At 45.6% G+C, this 23,000-nt stretch overlaps 1 protein-coding gene across 1 annotated transcript in view; it reads right to left on the bottom strand.

The window, feature by feature from the left end:
- Positions 1-9,133: 9,133 nt before the first annotated feature.
- OTOP1 (otopetrin 1) overlaps positions 9,134-23,000 on the bottom strand; it is a 42,247-nt gene continuing 28,380 nt past the window's right edge. The window contains exon 6 of the mRNA XM_065878189.1: positions 9,134-9,304. Within this exon, the coding sequence (XP_065734261.1) occupies positions 9,134-9,304 (171 nt within the window). The remainder of the gene's footprint in view (positions 9,305-23,000) is intronic.

Genomic DNA, 23,000 nt, shown 5'->3' on the forward strand with positions numbered 1-23,000 from the left:
CCCCAACCAAAGTCAGGGTTTTCTTAGCAAGCAAAGGAATTGTTCTCGGAAAGCAATTAGCAGTGTGTGTCATCATTGATATTTGCTAAATACCTGCTCGGTCGACATTGTACTGAACATTAGAGATGAATTAAAGAGATGAAGACTCAGTCCCCATCCCTGGAGCTCACAGCCTGTAATTCCCCCATCACAGCCCTCCATCTGGAGTGTGGAAGCCCCTTCACAGTTCAGTTAGGAAGTGGTACCAAGAAAAGGTGACCTCACAAAGTTTATCTGAGTTTTTCCATAGCAAATAAATAAATAACTTTTTAACCTTCCTAGCCAAATATCAAACAAATACATGTTTTCTTACTGAGTTTTCCATAGTATTGAAACTATCTTCCAGTTCCCCATTTTTGTCTTAAAAGATCTTTAAGCATTCATTCATTTATTTTTTCATTTGACAATGATTATGGAGCTCCTCCTCTCCTGGACTGAGGACACAGTCCTCAGGAAAAAAAAAAAAAACAGACACTGTCTCTCCCTCTTGAGGCTTACAGGTAAGTGGTTTTAAAAAAAAGGACCACTATTCAAACAATCTGACACATAATTGTATGATTAAAAGGTACAATAGACACAGTGAAGGAAAGCTAAATGGTGTTGCAAAAGTTCATAGGGACACCAGACCTGGTCTAGGGATGAGTGAAGACTTCCCTGAGAAACCATTGTTTGGATGGAGATCTGAAATAGGAATTAACTAACTGAAAGGAAGAAGAAGCAGCAAGTGCAAAGGTCCTGGGGCAGGAGGGAACATAACACATTCAAAAAACTAAAGAAGCTAGTCAGTGTGATGGAGCACAGAGGAAAGGTGAAGCACAAGGAAAGTGATATGAGATCAGGCTGGAGAGGTGGTCAAGAAAGACCATGCAGGACCCGGGGCCAAGGTAAATTTCTCTGTCTCAGCAGTGAGGGGAGGCCACTGGAGGATGTTGGGCAGGGGAGGGACAGGAGCATCTTGGCCTTTCTCAAACACCACTCCAGCCATAGCATGAAGGACAGACTGGTAGAGGCAAGGGATGCACTGGAGAAATGAGTGAGGGAGCTACTTCAGAGACCACGATGGACATGATGGTGGCTTGGAGTAGGTGGTGGGGTTGGAAGTGGGGAGAAGTGGATGCAACCAAGGTATTTGGGGGTAGAAGTGACAGGTGTGGCCACTGATTGGAAATGAGGCATAACGGCGGTGTAAAGACAGCCCTTGTATGTCTGACTTGAATAACAGACAGAGGCTGGAACAATCCATGGGGATGGAAAATATGAAGGGAGAGGTAGCCAGAGGAGTGGGATATCTTGAGTTTGGTGTTGGACACATTCAGTATAAAATGCCTTTGAGACATCCAAGTATGCTGCTGGAAATAACCAGTCTGCAGTTGAGAGGTCAGGCTGAAAATGCAAATTTCAGAGCCAACAGTATCTGTACCGTAGGCAAGCCCTTGCCCATGAGCTAGACCACCAAGAAGAGCAGTGAGAAGCCAAGAGGACCCAGTATAGCCCCGCAGAAATTCCAACACCAAATGGCCAAGAAGAGGGCCATGAGCCTGCAAACAGCTCTGAGAAGGGAGGCCAGAGAAATAGAACCAACCCAGAGGAGGTGTGTCATTGAAGCCAAGACCCGATTCATGCTGCTCACCCACTCCATCTGCAGACAGCGAAACCAAGACACAGACGGCTCGGTAGTGCCCTGGACCATCCAGCTTTTTCCGGTGCAAAGGGAAAAAGCATTTCCTATGCATGCTATAACAAACTGCCACAAACTTTGTGGCTTAAAACATAAATTTATTATCTTACCGTTCTGGACATCAAAAGATCAAAATGAGTCTTACTGGACTGAAATGAAGGCGTTGGCAGAGCCATCAACAGAGGCCTGAAGGAGAATCCCATCCCTGCCTCTTCCAGCTTCTGGTGGCTGCTGGCACTCCTTGGCTTGTGGCCACATCAGTTCAATCTCTGCCTCTGTGATCACATTGCCTCCTCCTCTTCCATAGTCAAATCTTCCTTTTATAAGGACATTTGTGATTACATTGAGGGCCTGCCCTGATATTCCACAAGAATCTCCCACCTTAATATCCTTGACTTAATCACATCTGCAAAGTCCCTTTTGCCTTCTAAGGTGACCTATTCACAGGTTCCAGGGATGAGGACGTGTGGACATCTTTAGGGGGCATTGTCTTTCCTCCTACGGGCTCTCTGGGCCATGTTGAGGACCAGCAATCTGAGAATTCTCGGAGCAGCACTTGTGTGCAAAGAGAGACATCTGGTCCACACTCGGCAGCATCCCTGGAGGCAGAGACCTGAAATTGTCCATGTAGCCATAATAATAACTTGCTGCCAGGGCTTCCCTGGTGGCGCAGTGGTTGAGAGTCCGCCTGCCAATGCAGGGGACACGGGGCCCCGGTCCGGGAAGATCCCACATGCCACGGAGCGGCTGGGCCCGTGAGCCATGGCCGCTGAGCCCGTGCATCTGGAGCCTGTGCTCCGCAACGGGAGAGGCCACAACAGTGAGAGGCCCGCGTACAGCAAAAAAAAAAAAAAAAAAACTTTCAAAAATATAAAAACCATTCTTAGCTCACAGGCATAGGTTATCCCCAACTGGTCTAGAGCTATTCACATGCCCACCTCCATACCATCCATACCGATGCCCAGCGAAGGGGAGGAGGTTGTCACTATGCTTGGCTTAGACCAATCACCCAAGACGGGTGTTCTAGAAACATCTGCCAAGACATGTAGGCAGCCCTTGCAGCTGTCAGTCTGTCGCGGAGACGGTCGGATCACTTCCTGTCCCGGCGGGAAGAAGAGATTGGCCGCTGGTTCCTCCCTACGGAGGAGAACAGACCCCACCTACAGGCCTCCGTAGAACTGGGTGCCCCTGCTTAGCTCCTGATGCAGAGCAGGAAGAGGTGAGCACATCCTAATGCACGGTCTTCTCTGGACTCTTTATTAAGCACCAGGCTTAAAGCGCCCTCTTGTGCCTTAAAGGCAAACGAGGGTCCGCAGATGTGGACTAGAATCGGGCAGAGAAGTTCTGCCAGGTCTGACACAGGCCAATCACAAGCCTTCCCGGGGTCTCCCCACGCCCTGCACATGTGGTCATGCAACCCACGTGGTGAGGCCCTGGGAGAGAAAGAGGCAAAGCCCCACCCTCCCAAGAGAAAAGCACAAAAAAACAAGTAAAACTATGCAAGTAACCGTAAAGGGCACCGAGGTGAAGCACAACAGAGGGTCTGTTTAGACAGATGATCAAGGAGGGGTGGGAAGCACTGCAAAAGTCCTGAGGAGCAGAAGAGCTTGGAATATTCACGTGCCCTGGGAGACGGCTGTGGCTGGAGCAGTGCAGGCAGGCAGGGGTGGCTGGGGGAGGGGGAGGCAGAGGGAGGACCTGGCTTGAGAAGAAGATGGAGCTGCAGAGGCCAGCTCCTGAAGATCCCAACAGACCACGGTTAGGAGTTTGTACATTCTTCTAAAAGCAACGGGAAGCCGTTGAAGGGTTTTTAGCAGGTGACTTGATTTGATTTACTTTTTTTAGACAATTAACATACCGTCATCACTGTGGTGTTTCCTATGTTATTAATGCAGCTGAAACACCACACCAGAACTACCATCCCTTTTGAGCTTTAAAACACTACACTCACCATTCTCCTGTCTCCTCACCACGGTCCCCTCGGCTCTGCTTTTAGGACAAGCTAATGTCTCGGTCATTCCCCATCAGACCCCACAGAGTGCCCTCCCACCAGCTGCCCTGACCAAGTTGCACCCCAGCCTCATAACACCCTGCATACACCCTGTTCCTCCAAACCTCCCCCAGGAAGTGGGAGGTGGTGAGGGCACGTGGAAGGAGCATCCTTGTTGAAACTAACTAGTTCTCAGCTTCCCTGTGAGAACTCAGAATTTTCCCAGCTCTCCGCTGGGATGGTGACAGCCATCTCTGACACATCGCAGGAACCCAGAGCTATGGATAGAGTACAATCGGGGCATTTTTACCCTTAGGCTGCTACCACAACATCTCCCCTCACTTTGGCCTGAAAGTGCAAGTGAAGTGGGCTCAGAAGGAAAGGCACCAGCGCCCCCTGCTGGTCACCTCTTCCACAGCAACACTCGTAATCCCAGGGAAGAACCAGCTGTTTGCAGCAGCTTCCGCTCACTCTTCACCCTGTGAAGCTAAGTGTAGCAATTTACAACTGGGAGAAAAGGGAGATGTTCTGTCCGTGGATGCATTGGCCTGTACACACATCCTCAAGCAACTTTTTGAATGATATTTTTACCGAATTGGCTTTCTTTTTAAGACGATATGTCTAATAGAGAGGAAAGGCAATGGGTTTTTAAAAGGCTCAGTGGTCCAAATGCTACAACTTCCTCGCGATGTAGGCATGGTCAAAGGTTCCCTGCATTTTTTTTTGGCCGCACCGCGTAGCATGCGGGATCTTAGTTCCACGACCGGGGATCGAACCCCTTGTCCCCTGCAGTGGAAGCACAGATTCTTATCACTGGATTGCCAGGGAAGTCCTACCCCCCCCATTCTAATAGAGTAGTAATGCTTATCCAGTGAGGTCAGCTGGGAGCTGAGACTTCATAGAGACAGACATGAGGAGCTTGGTGAGTTTGAAGGGCTATGCAGTGAGCAGGCGAGAGCAGTAATTACTCCAACTGGGCTTCATGTTCCCTGTGGGGAGACAAAGGAGGCTAATTTGACCTCCAGGCAAGGACGACTAGGCAGATGCTGGTGCGGTTTAGTCCAGCAGTTCATAAAAGGTCTTGTGGAAGGGAAATCTTTTCTAAGGCACACCCAGGTTCCACGGGGCTAGTTGTGACCCTGGGTGTCCAGCTCCAAAGTTTTTGCCCTTCCATTCAGCCTCACCAAGAGCCATGGTACCCAAAAATCATGAGTTCAAATCCTGCCTTGACCAGGGTCAGGGATGAATGAGCTCAAGCTACCAAATGCATAGGCTCTTCCCTGATCAGGTTGCCACAGGTGAGAACAGATGAGAAAGAGATTATCCTGGTAACTTGAGCGCCAAGGGCATCGGTCCCCACAGTAGAGAACCACATGGGAAAACAAATCCATGTCGGGTTTCCTGACGAGCAGGGAATCATCCCTGGGGAGCGAGTCGGGTGATGTTTACAGCTAATGGCATTGAGTTACTCCACCTCTGGGATCTACCTGCCCAGGAGACCACACAACAGTAGCCTTGACACCCTCGTCCCAGCAATGGTGGATGAATATTGCAAGTTCACCTTCTCTGATGACTCTGAGTTCATCTTCCTTATGTTGACTTTCTTTTCTCTTTCAAATGTTTTTATTATGAAATATCTTGTGCGTATCCAAAAGCACAGAAGAAACTATAATGAATACTTTTATACCGATCACTTTGTCTAAGACACCAAACATTTCAGGCACGCATGCACTCAGCTGTTTGTCTCCGCTCCAGACCTCCCTCCCGGCCCACAGGTAACCACCACACTGAACTTGGGGTGCATCCTATCTTCATGTGTGTTTATAATTTTACTGTGTATGGATGTATCCCCTAAATATCAGGAACTGTTTTGCCTGTTTTGAAACATTATATTAATGGTATCATACTATTATACCTTCATGCTACTTCATTCTTAATTCAGCATTGTCTTGAGGGATTACCCAGGTTGATACATGTTTCTCTGGCCCCTTCATTTTTTTCACTCCGGTGAAAAAATATTCCATTGTAGGAATAGTCCATAATTTACCTATTCATACTCCTAACTGATGGACATTTAGGCTGTTTTCAGTTTTTCCCAATGACAAGCACTATTGCTGTAGACATTTCTGAACACATCTCCTATGTGTGATGAACACATGTGAGTGAGGGTACCTCTGGGGCACACACACACCAAGTGGTATTGCTAGGTCTTAAGGAATATGCACCTGTAGCCCTAGTCAATATTGTCAATTGTTCTTCCACGTGGCTTTATCAATATACTCTCCTACGACCCGTGTATGTGAATTCCCTTTCTTTCACATCTTGCCAACCAACCCTTGCCAATCTGATGAATGGGAAATAGTATCTCATTGTTATTTTAATTTGCATTGCTCTTATTCTAGCCCTGAGATCTGCACACTCTGGTTCCTTTTCTGTGAATTGCATTAAGGTAATAAATTTTCCTTGGTGCCTCAACCGGTTGAGTTGGGATGCTTAACTACTTGTGGGTTGAAGCTGCCCGGCTGGAATAGCCACCCCTGAGGCTGTGGGCTCTTCTTGTTCAGGGACATCTTTAAGATCCCTCCTCAAAAGGCCTGAGCCCAGCAAGGCTATGCTGACTTTTCTGAGCTCTGATGGTGCCCCACGCCCACCCCAAAACCACCACACCTGGACCAGTTGTTCCCAGCATTACTGTGATTCCCTATATCTCTTTGGCAGGGCCTAAAACCCACAGGCTGAGGCCCTAGGGCCTAAAACCCACAGGCTGAGGCCCCCTGCTTAGAACAGGGGGAAATTAATAATGACCAAAATGGGATCTTTTGGAGAAATTGGCATTCACGTGTAGTAATCTCACACAGTGTCGTTTACCAATGTGCACAAAAACTCAGCAGAAGACGCTTGCCATGGTGTCACTTATAATAGCAAACAAACAAGCAAGCAAACCACTTAAATGTCTCTAAATGTCCAACAGCAGGATTTCACTACATGAGGAATGATACCTCCCTCCAGGGAATGTACTTTGAAGCCGTGCAAGGTCACATTGCAGAAGAGAACACAATGTCGAGGAATGTCCTTCAGGAGTCTTAACTTGAGGTGCGTGGACTCCTGAGATGCTTCTGGAAGGGAGTTGGCATCACCTGAGATGCTTACTTAAGTATCCAGGACCCCGCTGTAGACCAACGGAAGCTGACCTTCTAGCTGGGAAGGCAGGAATCCTAACAGGCTCCCTCAATGATTCTAATGCATTCGGAAGTGTGAGAATCGATGCCGGGGGACCCTAAAATAGTTACAAAGCTTGCTGGTGTATTAAGATTTCAAAAGCAAGTTACATGCAAATACAATATATATAAAAGCAATCCCGTTTGGGCCTGTGTGAGTGTGTGTGTGTATGTGTGTGTACTAATAGGTACCAAAAATTAACAGCAGTAACCTCTAGATGGTAATTTCTCAACCTAGGCACTGTTAACACTTGGATCAGAATAATTCTTTGTGGTGGAAACAGTCCCGTCCTGTGTACTGGAGGATGCTTAACAGCTTCCCTGGCCTCTACCCATTAGATGCCAGTAACGCCCCCTAGCGGTAACAAAAATGTCTCCAGACATTGTCGAAAGTCCCCTGGAAGACAAGATCACCCACGGTTGAAAACCACTGCCCTAGATGGAAGGTATGATAGATAATGTTTTACTTTGCTTTTAGTCTATCTGTCCATTTCCTACTTTTTCCAAAAATTAATATAAAGTATTTCAGTTATGTAAAAATTTTGGTGTTTCTTATGTCCCTCTGTGTTGTCAAAAAAAAAAAAATATATATATATATATACACACACACACTGAGATGAAATGATGTTCACGTTAGTACTTACAGTAAGTTAACTATTTTATTATGATTTTAAAAGAATTAAGAAAAAGCATATACAAAGCCATCCCAAATGTCAATATTCCTTCAGAGGCTTTAAAGTATTTATAACCTTTGGATATGGCATCCTAATTTTAAGGTTTGTTTTCTTTTTTCTTTGCGGTACGCGGGCCTCTCACTGTTGTGGCCTCTCCCGTTGCGGAGCACAGGCTCCGGACGCGCAGGCTCAGCGGCCATGGCTCACGGGCCCAGCCTCTCCGCGGCATGTGGGATCTTCCCGGACCGGGGCACGAACCCGCGTCCCCTGCATCGGCAGGCGGACTCTCAACCACTGCGCCACCAGGGAAGCCCTTAAGGAAATATCTTAAGAAGTAATTCTAAATATAGAAAATGTTTTACATATATGGTGGATTTTTGCAGAGTCACTGATAAAAACAAAAAGTTATAAACACTCTAAAACCAACAATAGGAAACAAAGTTAATTACGGTACTCAGTAGAATAGAATATAGTATGAAAATTATATTTACAAAGAGTTTATAACAATGCGGGTGGGAAGGTTTGTGCCATATTGTTGAGGGGAAACTGCATACAAAATTGAATATGTCGCATCATCTCTGGCAAGTATAACAAAACAACAATGAAAAGAACCCTGTGAGTCCAACACAGTTAAAAGAAACACATCAAGATGTTTAAAAAATGACTGTCAAGATCTTTATCTTTAATTTTGCATCTGTATGAGATGATGAGTGTTCACGAAGCTTATTGTGATAATCATTTCATGATGTAAGCCAAATCATTAATGTACACCTTAAACTTATACAGTGCTATATGTCAATTACATCTCAATTAAACTGGAAGAAAAACATGACTGTCGATTGAACAATGGCATCTTAGGGGATTTTTCTCTCTACTCTTCTGAAATGTCCTAATTTTCTAAAATAAGCATATATATATTTATAGTGAAAGATACTAATGTATTAAAAAAAACTTCACAAATGAAAATATACCAAAATTTCAGGTGAGAAATATGTCTTTATATCGATATATACACAAATTTCCATCCAGACGATAAAAATAACTTTGTTCAAAAAATGAAACGTATTCAGAAAGTACAATATAAACTAAATGTGATTTTAGCTACATTCATCAGCTCTGGGAAAGATAAATTTTAAAGGTGATTAGACTATGCAGATGGTCAGGAAAAGGTTGTATATAGTAACATGATAACAGAAAATATTTTAATGAAAAACAAACTGGATATATTTTTTTCTGACCTGAAATCACATTATTCTAAAACAGAGGATCTCATTTCGAAGGAGATCAAATAATTTAGGTTCAATTAGAATTAACTAACCAAGGGCAGACTTCAGCCATCTCAGATTTTGATCTAACTTGTTTACACTCATCCAGGGTGATGGGCAATTCCAGCTCATGGGAAAAACAATTATCGCAGACAAAAGGCAGCCCTTCTCACATTTGTAAGGCAATATTTGCCCGACCTCGCCATTCCCAGGTGGCTCCACTGAATTCTCTTGTTAGCTCTCTCCTCAGTCTTTGATGTGGAGACAGATTATATCTTACAATAGACCTCAAAGAGGGAGGCAGCTGCGTGCATTCGGTAGAAAATAGAAAAAGGCATGGCCAGGTTGACCACTATTATCCAGGGTTCAAAGCCAAAGACAATTTCCTCCAATCCATTGTCATACTCGGGGCGGCAGCCAAAGGCGGGAGGGATCCAGAGCTGCAAGAGAAGAGGAGGTGGTCCTAGCAGCCGCCCGGGGGCCCCCCACAAACCCAGGTGCTGACTTGGACTCAGGGAGACCAAGTCACACCTGTCACAGGGGTAAGCAGCCCCTGTGTGTTTCCCATCTCTATGGAGTCCACTGAGCCAGTCCACTGAGCCCCGATGCTGCATGAATGCTCTTCACACCTACCTGGTTCTCTCCATCCCCACAGCCCTCACCTTGGTCTGGTCCTCCATCTCCCCTTCCCCGGACTGCTGCAATGCCTCCCATGATCCCCCCCACTCCAATGGGTGCCTTCGATTCCCCCCCACACCCCGCTCCAGCACATCACATGGCTTCAGAGTGATCTTTATAAAGCACACATCTGACCTTGTCACTTCTCTGCTGACCACGCACCAGGGCTCCAAATGCCTTCAGGAGACAGTCCAAATTCCCTCAGTGATCGGGAACACGTCCACGTCTCCACATCTCTCGTCACGCCCTTCACTCTGGCCCTCCCGGGCTGTGCACAGCCCCCAAATGTGCCTTTCCCCAGCCTTCAGGGTTTTGCTCCTGCCTCTTCCTCTATCAGGGACTCCCTGTCTTCCTTCTGCTAAGTCTTATCTTCTTCCGAGTCCTGAGACACCTCCCCTTCCAGGAAGCCCTCCTTGATCTAACCAGTCAGGCAGGAACTCCCTGTGTGTTCCCATAGCCTCCAGTGTTTTCCTACAGTGGTGCTCCCTGTTTCCCACACCCGTCTTTACATTTCACCATTGGTGCTTGGGGGTCCCAGCCACGTGGGTCTGGGCTGGGGAGTTCTGTGGTCCTTTTTCTGTCTTGTTCTTGGCTTAGAGAGGCAGCCCAGGCCCTGCCCACATCCCCCTGATTGGGAGGAGAAGCACATGCCGTGGAACCAGCCCTGGGTTCCTGCCACTTACAGACTATAATTTAATATCTCCAAGCCACAGTTTCCTCACCTATAAGATGGGAATACTAACACCTGTCTCAGAGGGCTCAGGTGAGAATAAAATGGCAACTACATCTGCAAAACATAAAGCAATAACCTATTATTTTTGTTGCTCATGGAATCTACACACTGGTTCCCCCTTCTCAGCCTCCGTGTCCCAGTTCCTCCTCCTCTACCTCCCCCTAAATTGTTGGGCTCCTAGACCTGCTTCCCTCTCACACTGACATTTCTACAACTTTCTCCACCCCTACACTGTGGCAGGTAGCCTCTCGGATGACCCCCCATGGTCCCACCTCCTGGGAATCTTGTGGAGCCCTGTCCCCCTGAGTTGGACTGAATCTAGTGACTCTCTTCTAACCAACAGAACATGACACAAGTCATGGGATGTCACTTCTGAGATTAGGTTACAAAAGGACTCTGGAGTCCATCTTGCTCACCCCCTCTTGCAAGAGAGGAAGCTGGCTGCCACGTGAGCCAGCCTATGGAGAGGCCACATGGCCAGGAACTGAGGGGGATCTCAGGCCCGCAGCCAGCAAGGAACTCAAACCCTCAGCCCAACAGCCCAACAGCCCACCAGGAACTGAATCCTTCCAACAGCCACATAAGTGAGTTTAGAAACAGACCCCCTTCCCCTCCAAAATCCAGCCATGAAATGACTGCAGCCCCAGTGGGCACTTTGACCACAGCCTGTAAGGAACCCTGAGCAGAGCCACCCAGTTAAGTCACACTCAGATTCCTGACCCAGAGAAGTTGTGAAATAAGAAATGTCTGTTGTTTTAAGTTGCCGAGTTTAGGGCTCATTTCTTACGCAGCAATGGGTATCTGATACACATGGCTTTCATTAACATCTCCATATAGAACACTCGTGGGCTTATATCTCTAGCCCACTTTGTTCTCTGTGTTCTGGGTCCTTAAGCGTCATCCTCCCATGCCAGCTGGTTCTTCCCGCCCTCCTTAGCTGGTTCCTCCTCCTTTGTTCTGTCTCTTAACGTTGGCTGGTCCCAGGGCTCATTCATTCCTGGGTCCTCTTCTCTACCCTATACCCATGACCCCTAATGATCTCACCCAGTCCTGGTTGTAAATACCAGCTATGGGCCTACGACTTTCCAATCTAAATCACCAGCCTGGTCCACCCTTGAGAATTGCAGGCTCGTATATCTCACTGGCTACTTGGTTGTCTGAAATGCATCTCAAACTCAACATTACATTCCCATTTCTCCCCATCTCCTCAGGAACATCTTCCTCCCAGAGGCTCAATCAAATTTTCAGGCATCATCCTCATCTTCTCACTCATTCTCATAACAATCCACCTGCCACCCAATCCATCAATTCTCAATCCACCCGTTTCTCTCCACTCCACCTGCCAGGCCACCACCCCCATCTCTCACCTGGACCATTGCAGTGGCGCCCTGCTTAAGCTCTCAGCCTACAGTCTATTCACCACTCATCGCCAGATTAACTATTTATGTAAGATGGTGTCCCTTTCCTGGTTAAACACCCAAGGGCTTCACAGTACATCTAAAATAAAATCTACCTGCTACATGGGATGGCAGAGCTCTCTGTTAGATGGTCCCTTACCACCCCCCAGCCCAGCTCCCCAGATTGTCCCCTACCCACCCACCCCAGTCACATGGCCTTCCTCCTCTTCTCAAAGGAGGAAAGCTCCCCCCACCAAGGGTTTTGCACCGGCTGATTCCTCTGCCTGGAGCACCCATGGCTCCTTCTGCCATCCAGCTCTGGTCTCTAATCCCACTGCCTGAGAAAGCCCTTCCCACCAACTTGGCCATGTGATCTACCATGGCCATCCAAGCACCACTTCATGCCCATCCTTTCTTACTTCCCTGCAGGGCATGCAGCACTATAGGCATTTCTCCTGTTTGATTTTTTGTTGCTAGTCCTGCCATCTGGTTTATAGACCCCATAGGAGGAAGACCAGAGCTCTGGGGCATGCTGCACCCTCATCATGCACAGCACTGCTGGCCCTCAGTGGGCACACGGAGGATATATTGTCAAGAAGGAGGGAAAATGAGAAGAAAAGGAAGAGACCTTCAAGATGGCCGAAGAGTAAGACGTGGAGATCACCTTCCTCCCCATGAATACATCAAAAACACAGCTGCATGTGGAACAGCTCCTACAGAACAACTACTGAATGCTGACAGAAGACCTCAGACTTCCCAAAAGGCAAGAAACTCCCCACGTACCTGGGTAGGGCAAAAGAAAAAAGAAAAAACAGAGATAAAAGAATAGGGACGGGACCTGCCCCTCTGGGAGGGAGCTGTGAAGGAGGAAAGGTTTCCACACACTAGGAAGCCCCTTCGCGGGCGGAGACTGCGGGTGGCGGAGGGGGGAAGCCTCGGAGCCATGGAGGAGAGCGCAGCTACAGGGGTGCGGAGGGCAAAACGGAGAGATTCCCGCACGGAGGATCAGTGCTGACCAGCACTCACCAGCCCGAGAGGCTTGTCTGCTCACCCGCCGGGGAGGGCGGGGCTGGGAGCTGAGGCTCGGGCTTTGGAGGTCAGACCCCAGGGAATGGACTGGGGTTGGCGGCGTGAACACAGCCTGAAGGGGCTAGTGCGCCAGAGCTAGCTGGAAAGGAGTCCAGGAAAAAGTCTGGACCTGTTGGAGAGGTAAGAGACCATTGTTTCCGGGTGCACAAGGAGAGGGGATTCCTCCCCTGTCTGCACACAGGGGGCAGAGCACTGCCTAAATGAGCTCCAGATACAGGCACAATCCGTGGCTAACAGCTCAGACACCAGAGACAGGCATGAACCACTAACGCTGCTGCTGCTGCCACCAAGAATCCTGTGTGGAAGCATAGGTCACTACCCATGCCCACCCTGGGAGCCTGTGCAGCCAGCCACTGCCAGGGTCCCATGATCCAGGGACAAGTTCCCCGGGAGAACACACGGCACAGCTCAGGCTGTTGTAACATCACGCCAGTCTCACCCCGCATCCCAATTATGACTACTGTACCCCTGCCTCCCCCTGGCCTGAGTGAGCAAGAGCCCCCTAATCAGCTGCTGCTTTAACCCCCTCCTGTCTGGGTGGGTAACAGACTCCTGAGGGCAGCCTACACACAGAGGCAGGGCCTAAACCAAAGCTGAACCCCAGGAGCCGTGCTAATAAAGAAGAGAAAGGAAAATTTCTCCATGCAGCCCCAGAGCAGCAGATTAAATCCCCACAATCAACTTGATAAACCCTGCATCTGAAGAATACCTGAATAGACAACGAATGTTCCCAAAATTGAGGCAGTGGATTTTGGGAGCAACTGTAGACTTGGAGTTTGCTTTCTACATCTAATTTGTTTCTGGTTTTATGTTTATCTTAGTTTAGTATTTAGTACTTATTATCATTGGTGGATTTGTTTATTGGTTTGGTTGCTCTCTTCCTTTTTTTTTTAATATATATATATTTTTTCTTTTTTCTCTTTTTGTGAGTGTGTATGTGTATGCTTCTTTGCGTGATTTTGTCTGTACAGGTTTGCTTTTACCATTTGTCCGAGGGTTCTGTCTGTTCACCTTTTGTTTGTTTTTGTTTTTGTTTTTTTTCTCTCTTCCTTTTCTTCTGAGCCATGTGACTGGCAGGGTCTTGGTGCTCCGGCCAGGTGTCAGGCCTGAGCCTCCGAGGTGGGAGGACTAGTCCAGGACATTGGACCACCAGAAACCTCCCAGCCCCACGTAATATCAATCAGCAAGAGCTCTCCCAGAGATCTCCATCTCAACGCTAAGACCCAGCTCCACCCAACGGCCAGCAAATTCCAGTGCTGGACACCCCATGCCAAACAACTAGCAAGACAGAAACACAACCCCACATTTTAGGCAGAGAGGCTGCCTAAAGTCATACTAAGTTCAAAGACACTCCAAAACACACCACTGGACATGGCCCTCCCCACCAGAAGGACAAGATACAGTCCCACCCACCAGAACACAGGCACCAGTCCCCCCCACCAGGAAGCCTACACAGGCACTGAACCAACCTCACCCATTGGGGGCAGACACCAAAAATAATGGGAACTAAGGACTTGAGGCCTGCGAAAAGAAGACCCCAAACACAGTAAGTTAAACAAAATGAGAAGACAGAGAAATATGCAGCAGATGAAGGAGCAACGTAAAAACCCACCAGACCAAACAAATGAAGAGGAAATAAGCAGTCTACCTGAAAAATATTTCAGAATAATGACAGTAAAGATGATCCAAAATCTCGGAAACAGAATGGAGAAAATACAAGAAATGTTTAACAAGGACCTAGAAGCACTAAAGAGCAAACAAACTATGATGAACAACACAATAAATGAAATTAAAAATACTCTAGAAGGAATCAACAGCAGAATAACGGAGGCAGAAAAATGGATAAGTCACCTGGAAGATAAAATAGTGGAAATAACTACTGCAGAGCAGAATAAATAAAAAAGAATGAAAAGAATTGAGGACAGTCTCAGAGACCTCTGGGACAACATTAAATGCATCAACATTCGAATTATAGGGGTCCCAGAAGAAGAAGAGAAAAAAGAAAGGGACTGAGAAAATATCTGAAGAGATTAGAGTTGAAATTTTCCCTAATATGGGAAAGGAAATAGTCAATCAAGTCCAGGAAGCACAGAGAGTCCCATACCGAATAAATCCAAGGAGAAACACGCCAAGACACATATTAATCAAACTATCAAAAATTAAATTCAAAGAAAAAATATTAAAAGCAGCAAGGGAAAAGTGACAAATAACATAAGAGGGAAACCCAATAAGGTTAACAGCTGATCTTTAAGCAGAAACCCTGCAAACCAGAAGAGAGTGGCAGGACATATTTAAAGTGATGAAAGGGAACAACCTACAACCAAGATTACTCTACCCAGCAAGGATCTCATTCAGATTCGATGGAGAAATTAAAACTTTTACAGACAAGCGAAAGTTAAGAGAATTCAGCACCACCAAACCAGCTTTATCACAAATTCTAAAGGAACATCTCTAGGCAGGAAACAGAAGAGAAGGAAAAGACCTACAATAACAAACCCTAAACAATTAGGAAAATGGTAATAGGAACATACATATCAATAATTACCTTAAATGTAAATGGATTAAAAGCTCCAACCAAAAGACATACACTGGCTGAATGGATACAAAAACAAGACCTGTATATACACTGTCTACAGAAGATCATACTTCAGACCTAGGGACACATACAGACTGAAAGTGAGGGGATGGAAAAATATATTCCATGCAAATGGAAATCAAAAGAGAGCTGGAGTAGCTATACTCATATCAGACAAAATAGACTTCAAAATAAAGACTATTACAAGAGACAAAGAAGGATACTACATAATGATCAAGGGATCAACCCAAGAAGAAGATATAACAATTGTAAATATTTATGCACTCAACATAGGTGCACCTCAATACATAAGGCAAGTGCTAACAGCCATAAAAGGGGAAATTGACAGTAACACAATCATAGTAGGGGACTTTAACACCCCACTTTCACCAATGGACAGATCATCCAAAATGAAAATAAATAAGGAAACACAAGCTTTAAATGATACATTAAACAAGATGGACTTAATTGATATTTATAGGACATTCCATCCAAAAACAACAGAATACACATTCTCAAGTGCTCATGGAACATTCTCCAGGATAGATCATATCTTGGGTCACAAATCAAGCCTTGGTATAAATTTAAGAAAATTGAAATTGTATCACGTATCTTTTCCAACCACAATGTATGAGACTAGATATCAATTACAGGAAAAAAAACTGTAAAAAAAAAAAACACATGGAGGCTAACCAATATATTCCTAAATAACCAAGACATCACTGAAGAAATCAAAGAGGAAATCAAAAATTACCTAGAAACAAATGACAATGAAAACACGATGACCCAAAAACTATGGGATGCAGCAAAAGCAGTTCTAAGAGGGAAGTTTATAGCAATACAATCCTACCTCAAGAAACAAGAAAAATCTCAAATAAACAACCTAACCTTACACCTAAAACAATTAGAGAAAGAAGGACAAAAAACCCCACAAAGTTAGCAGAAGGAAAGAAATCATAAAGATCAGATCAGAAATAAATGAAAAAGAAATGAAGGAAATAATAGCAAAGATCAATAAAATTAAAAGCTGGGTCTTTGAGAAGATAAACAAAATTGATAAACCATTAGCCAGAATCATCAAGGAAAAAAAAGGGAGAGGACTCAAATCAGCAGAATTAGAAATGAAAAAGGAGAAGTAACAACTGATACTGCAGAAATACAAAGGATCATGAGAGACAAATACAAGCAACTATATGCCAATAAAATGGACAACCTGGAAGAAATGGACAAATTCTTAGAAAAGTGCAAACTTCCAAGACTAAACCAGGAAGAAATAGAAAATATGAACAGACCAATCATAAGCACTGAAATTGAAACTGTGATTAAAAATCTTCCAACAAACCAAAGCCCAGAACCAGATGGCTTCACAGGTGAATTCTATTAAACATTTAGAGAAGAGCTAACACCTATCCTTCTCAAACTCTTCCAAAGTATAGCAGAGGGAGGAACACTCCCAAACTCATTCTATGAGACCACCATCACCCTGATACCAAAACCAGACAATGATATCACAAAAAAAGAAAACTACAAAAAAGAAAGCCATTATCACTGATGAACATACATGAAAAAATCCTCAACAAAATACTAGCAAACAGAATCCAACAACACATTAAAAAGATCATAGACCATGATCAAGTGCAGTTTATCCCGGGAATGCAAGGATTCTTCAATACACACAAATCAATGTGATACACTATATTAACAAACTGAAGGCTAGAAACCATATGATCACCTCAATAGATGCAGAAAAAGCTTGCAAGAAAATTCAACACCCATTTATGAAAAACACTCTCCAGGGCTTCCTGGTGGCGCAGTGTTTGAGAGTCCACCTGCCGATGCAGGGGACATGGGTTCATGCCCTGGTCCGGGAGGATCCCACATGCTGCGAAGCGGCTGGGCCCGTGAGCCATGGCCGCTGGGCCTGCGCGTCCGGACCCTGCGCTCTGCAACGGGAGGGGCCGCAGCAGTGAGAGGCCGGCGTACAGCAAAAAAAAAAAAAAACAAAAAAACAAAAAACTCTCCAGAAAGTAGGCATAGAGGGAACTTACCTCAACATAATGAAGGCCATATATGATAAACCCACAGCCAACATCGTTCTCAATGGTGAAAAACTGAAACCATTCCGTCTAAAATCAGGTAGAAGACAAGGATGCCCACTCTCACCACTATTATTCAACATAGTTTTGAAAGTTTTAGCCACAGCACTCAGAGAAGAAAAAGAAATAAAAGGAATCCAAATCAGAAAAGAAGTAAAGCTGTCACTGTTTGAAGATGACATGATACTATACATAGAGAATCCTAAAGATGCTACGAGAAAACTACTAGAGCTAATCAATAAATTTGGTAAAGTAGCAGGATACAAAATTAATGCACATAAATCTCTTGCATTCCTATACACTAATGATAAAAAATCTGAAAGATAAATTAAGGAAACCCTCCCATTTACCATTGCAACAAAAATAATAAAATACCTAGGAATAAACCTACCTAAGGAGACAAAAGACCTGTATGCAGATAAGACACTGATGAAAGAAATTAAAGGTGATACAACCAGATGGAGAGATATACCATGTTCTTGGATTGAAACAATCAACATTGTGGAAATGACTATACTACCCAAAGCAATCTACAGATTCAGTGCAATCCCTATCAAGCTACCAATGGCATTTTTCACAAAACTAGAATAAAAAAATTTACAGTTTGTATGGAAACACAAAAGACCCCGAATAGCTAAAGCAATCCTGAGAAAGAAAAACGGAGCCGGAGGAATCAGGCTCCCTGACTTCAGACTATACTACAAAGCTACAGTAATCAAGACAGTATGGTACTGGCACAAAAACAGAAATATAGATCAATGGAACAGGAGAGAAAGCTCAGAGGTAAACCCACACAAATATGGTCACCTTATCTCTGACAAAGGAGGCAAGAATATACAATGGAGAAAAGACAGTCTCTTCAATAAGTGGCGCTGGGAAAACTGGATAGCTACATGTAAAAGAATGAAATTAGAACACTCCCAAACACTATACACAAAAGTAAACTCAAAATGGATTAAAGACCTAAATGTAAGGCCAGACACTATAAAACTCTTAGAGGAAAATATAGGCAGAACACTCTATGACATAAATCACAGCAAGATTCTTTCTGACCCACCTCCTAGAGAAATGGAAATAAAAACAAAAATAAACAAATGGGACCTAATGAAACTTAAAAGCTTTTGCACAGCAAAGGAACCAATAAATAAGACCAAAAGACAACCCTCAGAATGGGAGAAAATATTTGCAAATGAAGCAGCTGACAAAGGATTAATCTCCAAAATATACAAGCAGCTCATGCAGCTCAATATCAAAAAAAGAACAACCCAATCCAAAAATGGGCAGAAGACCTAAATCGACATTTCTCCAAAGAAGATATACAGATTGCCAACAAACACATGAAAGGATGCTCAACATCACTAATCATTAGAGAAATGCAAATCAAACCACAGTGAGGTATCACCTCACACCAGTCAGGATGCCCATCATCAAAAAACCTACAAACAATAAATGCTGGAGAAGGTGTGGAGAAAACAGAACCCTCTTGCACTGTTGATGGGAATGTTGATACAGCCACTATGGAGAACAGTATGGAGGTTCCTTAAAAAACTAAAAATAGAACTACCTTATGACCCAGCAATCCCTCTACTGGGCATATACCCTGAGAAAACCATAATTCAAAAAGAGTCATGTACCACAATGTTCATTGCAGCTCTATTTACAATAGCCAGGACATGGAAGCAACCTAAGTGTCCATCGACAGACGAATGGATAAAGAAGATATGGCACATGTATACAATGGAATATTACTCAGCCATAAAAAGAAACGAAATTGAGTTATTTGTAGTGAGGTGGATGGACCTAGAGTCCGTCATACAGATTGAAGTAAGCCAGAAAGAGAAAAACAAATACCGTATGCTAACACATATATATGGAATCTAAAAAAAAAAAAAAAAAGGCTCTGATGAACCTAGGGGCAGGACAGAAATAAAGACACAGACATAGAGAATGGACTTGAGGACACGGGGAGGTGAAAGGGTAAGCTGGGATGAAGTGAAAGAATAGCATTGGCATATATACACTACCAAATGTAAAACAGATAGCTAGGGGAAAATAGCTGCATAGCACAGGGAGATCAGCTCGGTGCTTTGTGACCACCTAGAGGGGTGGGATAGGGAGGGTGGGAGGGAGACGCAAGAGTGAGGAGAAACGGGGATATATGTATATGTATAGCTGATTCACTTTGTTATACACAGCAGAAACTAACACAACATTGTAAAGCAAATTATACTCCATTAAATATGTTAAAAAGAAAAAAGAATGAAAATGAGAATAAAAGAAGAGTTTATGGACCTCTTTCCTGAAATCCAGATCTTTCCATCTGCTGTGAAGTTGGCTATAATTCTTGCTACTCATCCCCTTGAAAGGCAACCTATGCCCCCTTCCCTTGAATCTGGGTGGACGCTATCACTGCTGGACCCATAAAATATGGCAGAAATGGTGCCGTGCAATGTCCACACCCAGACCTTAAGAGACTGGCACTTCCAGTCCTTTGGAAGCCTGGCTCTGGGTCCTGAGCCATCACCTAAGAAGTCCACCTCCCCTGAGACCGCTGTGCTGGAGAGTCCCCATGAATACGCTGCAGCCAGAGTCCCCACTGAGTCCAGCCTTTCAGCCTCCCCAACCCAAGGCACCAGATCGTGGACTTTCCAACCCAAGCAGCCCATCCAGTAGCTTCAGTCAGTTTCATTAGGAATAGAATTGTCCAGCCAAGCCCTGCCAGAATTCCTAATCCACAAGTTCCTGAGACATAGTAAAATGGTTGTTGTTTTTGTCATGCATTTGGGGTCACTGGTTACACAGCAATAGAAAACCAAAATAGCTGCCTGTTGGTTATGTCCACTTGGATGTCCTTACCACTGAAAGTGTCCAGTACTAAACTCACGTGCTTCCTTCCACCTGAGCCCCTCCCAAGCCTGCTCCCCCTCCAGAGACCCCAATCTCCATAAGTAGCATCACCATGTATCAGGAACTCAAGGCAGAACCTGGGAGCCGCTCTTGGCATCCCTCTCCCTCCACAGACTACAACATGGATGAACCTGAAGGTCCTTGCACCACGTGAGATAAATCCCGTATGGTTCCACTTATATGAGATACCCAGAGTCAAACTCATAGAGAAAGAGAGTAGAACGGTGGTCGCCAGGGGATGGGGGTGGAGGGAATGGAGAGTTGTTTCATGAGTACAAAATTTTAGTTTTGCAAAGTGAAAAAGTTTTAGAGGTGGGTGGCGGTGATGGTAGCACAATCGTGTGAATGCAGTAAATGCTACAGAATCGTACACTGGAAAATGGTTAAAATGGTAAATTTTAGGTTATGTGTTCATTACCACCATTAAAATTTAATTTAATTTAAAAGAATAAAAACACAAATCAGATCTTGTCACTCAGAGCATAAAACCCTTAGATGGTTTTCTGTTGCATTTAGGATTAAGTCCTGGCTTGTGGCCACGCCTCTCTCTTCTTGCTCTCCAAGTTCTAGCCACGTGGGTTTCCTTCCAGTTCTTGAGCGCATCCAGCAAGCCCTACCTTGCTCTGCATCCGTGCCTTCCCCGTACCTGCTGCTCCGCCCAGACTGCCCCACTCCACCAAGAGGAGGCCTCCCCTGAACCCCAGTGTTCCCACAGCACCCAAAGTCTTCCATCATCACACCCACCGCCCTTTACTGTCCACCCCACAGCTGCCAATCGCCCCACGTGGTCGTGCATACCAGCACCTCCAGCTGCTGCCTCTGCGCCAGCTCCTGGTCCCGAACAGAAACAGTTCCTGCCTCTGCCAGATGCCCTCAGCACAACATGGGTTGAAGTGCAGGGTTTCAAAGTGCTGCCCGTGGAGTTGGCTCAGGTCATCCTAAGACATCAGCCTGCATTCATTTCCGTCCTATGGCTCACTCCCCAGGGAAAGGAGGCAGTGCCTGGGGCCATCAGGGGCAGAGCACAGAGATGAAGAGATAAAACGTGTACTTCTCCTGGTCCAGAGCCCTGAACCTGGCCTTCGGGTCCCAAGAGAACATCAGTTGCCACTCGATTCTAGTGTAGCAGTGCTATTCTCGGTCAAGCTGGTCCAAAAAAAGCAAGCCAAGTGTACCACCTGGTGATCAAGCAAAAAACCAACACAGGGAAAGTGGTCTTTCTGAACTCACTGAAAAGAGAGATCTTCATACCTTGGGGTGCATAAAAAACAACACGCTTTAGGGGCTTTCTAGAACCAACTCTGACTTTATAAGAACCTAAGCTGATACACCCCTCTCTGGAATGTAAGCCTTATATAAAATGCAGCCCCGTTGTAGTTATTAATATCTCTCTCTCTTGTTCTCCTGTTTTAAGTCCTTTGTTCACTGCTGCACCCACATAGCTCCTGACACAGAGCAGATGCCCCATAAATGTCTATAAGATGAAAGAAGAGGGCGCACCTGGAGCCACACTCTTCTGGGACCCCTTCTCCCTTCAGAACTCCCCATATCTGTCTGCCGACCTGGAGGGGGACCAAGGTCCAGGTGACCCAAAGCAAGAATCAGATTCGGTTGGCAGACACATGGCCCTTTCAGCTTCAGATGGACCCTCCCAGTTTTGTGGCCTTAGGGTAATATCAAAAGTTGCAGTCCCTGGACATGCACCAACTGACATTAGGGAGAGGAAGCTAAAAAGTTAGTAAGCTTCTGGGGAAACAGAGCAGCCCTGATGATACGGAGGCTGGTAGCAGAGAGTTGGCTGCGATGATGGACGGGCCCCGTGTGCTGGGGCGTCGTCACCATTCCACCAGACACAGTCACTGCTGATGTCTGTGTGCACCAAAGGCCGCTTCTCCCTCCTTTTTACCCAGACCTGTCACCCTTCTATGTACCTCTAGAAGAAATCCCAACAATACACAATGCTTTGTATTCCTTTTCCTTCTCACCATCCCCACCAGCACTGCCCTGGTTCAAGTTTCCATCATTTCCTATCTGGGCAGCTCTGTGGGGCTTCTGTTCAGGTTTCCCTGACTTTGATCTTACCTCCCTCCATCCTTCCTGCACGTTGCTGCTAGATCATTCTAAAACACAAATCTGAGAGGGTCCTCTACTGCCCTCAGCGTGAAGATCAGACTCAGCCAGGCTTATGAAGCTCTGCTCAAGCCAGACCCGTCTAACCAGACCCTCCATCCTGCTTCCCGCCCTGCTTCACGTGTATGGAATTCATGACAAGCTGCTCACGCTACTCAAATAGGCCATGGTGTCCTTTGCCTCTGTGTCTTTGCACATCACGTGCCCTCTGCCCCAAGCCTTTCTTTTTCTTGCCTTGATCACAGTTGGTAAACTTCCAACTGTTCCTTGAGGCTGAGGCAGACAATATTGAGTGGCTGATTATACATCTTTTTCTACCTTGTTACCATCCATTATAGAGGCTAGAAAGCAAACCATCCACTTCCCCTTCCTCCCTTGCAGTTAGGGGTGGTCACATCAATTGCAGACATTGCCTGGCACCAATCCTTCCCTCTGTCTTCCTGTCTTGAACCCAGATGTGGTGCCTGGTGCTGCAGCAGCCATCCTATGACCATGTGCCAACCACATTCAGTAGAAAGGTGAACAGTGCCT

Source organism: Phocoena phocoena, chromosome 5 (assembly GCF_963924675.1).
Source record: "Phocoena phocoena chromosome 5, mPhoPho1.1, whole genome shotgun sequence".
NCBI lineage: Eukaryota > Metazoa > Chordata > Mammalia > Artiodactyla > Phocoenidae > Phocoena > Phocoena phocoena.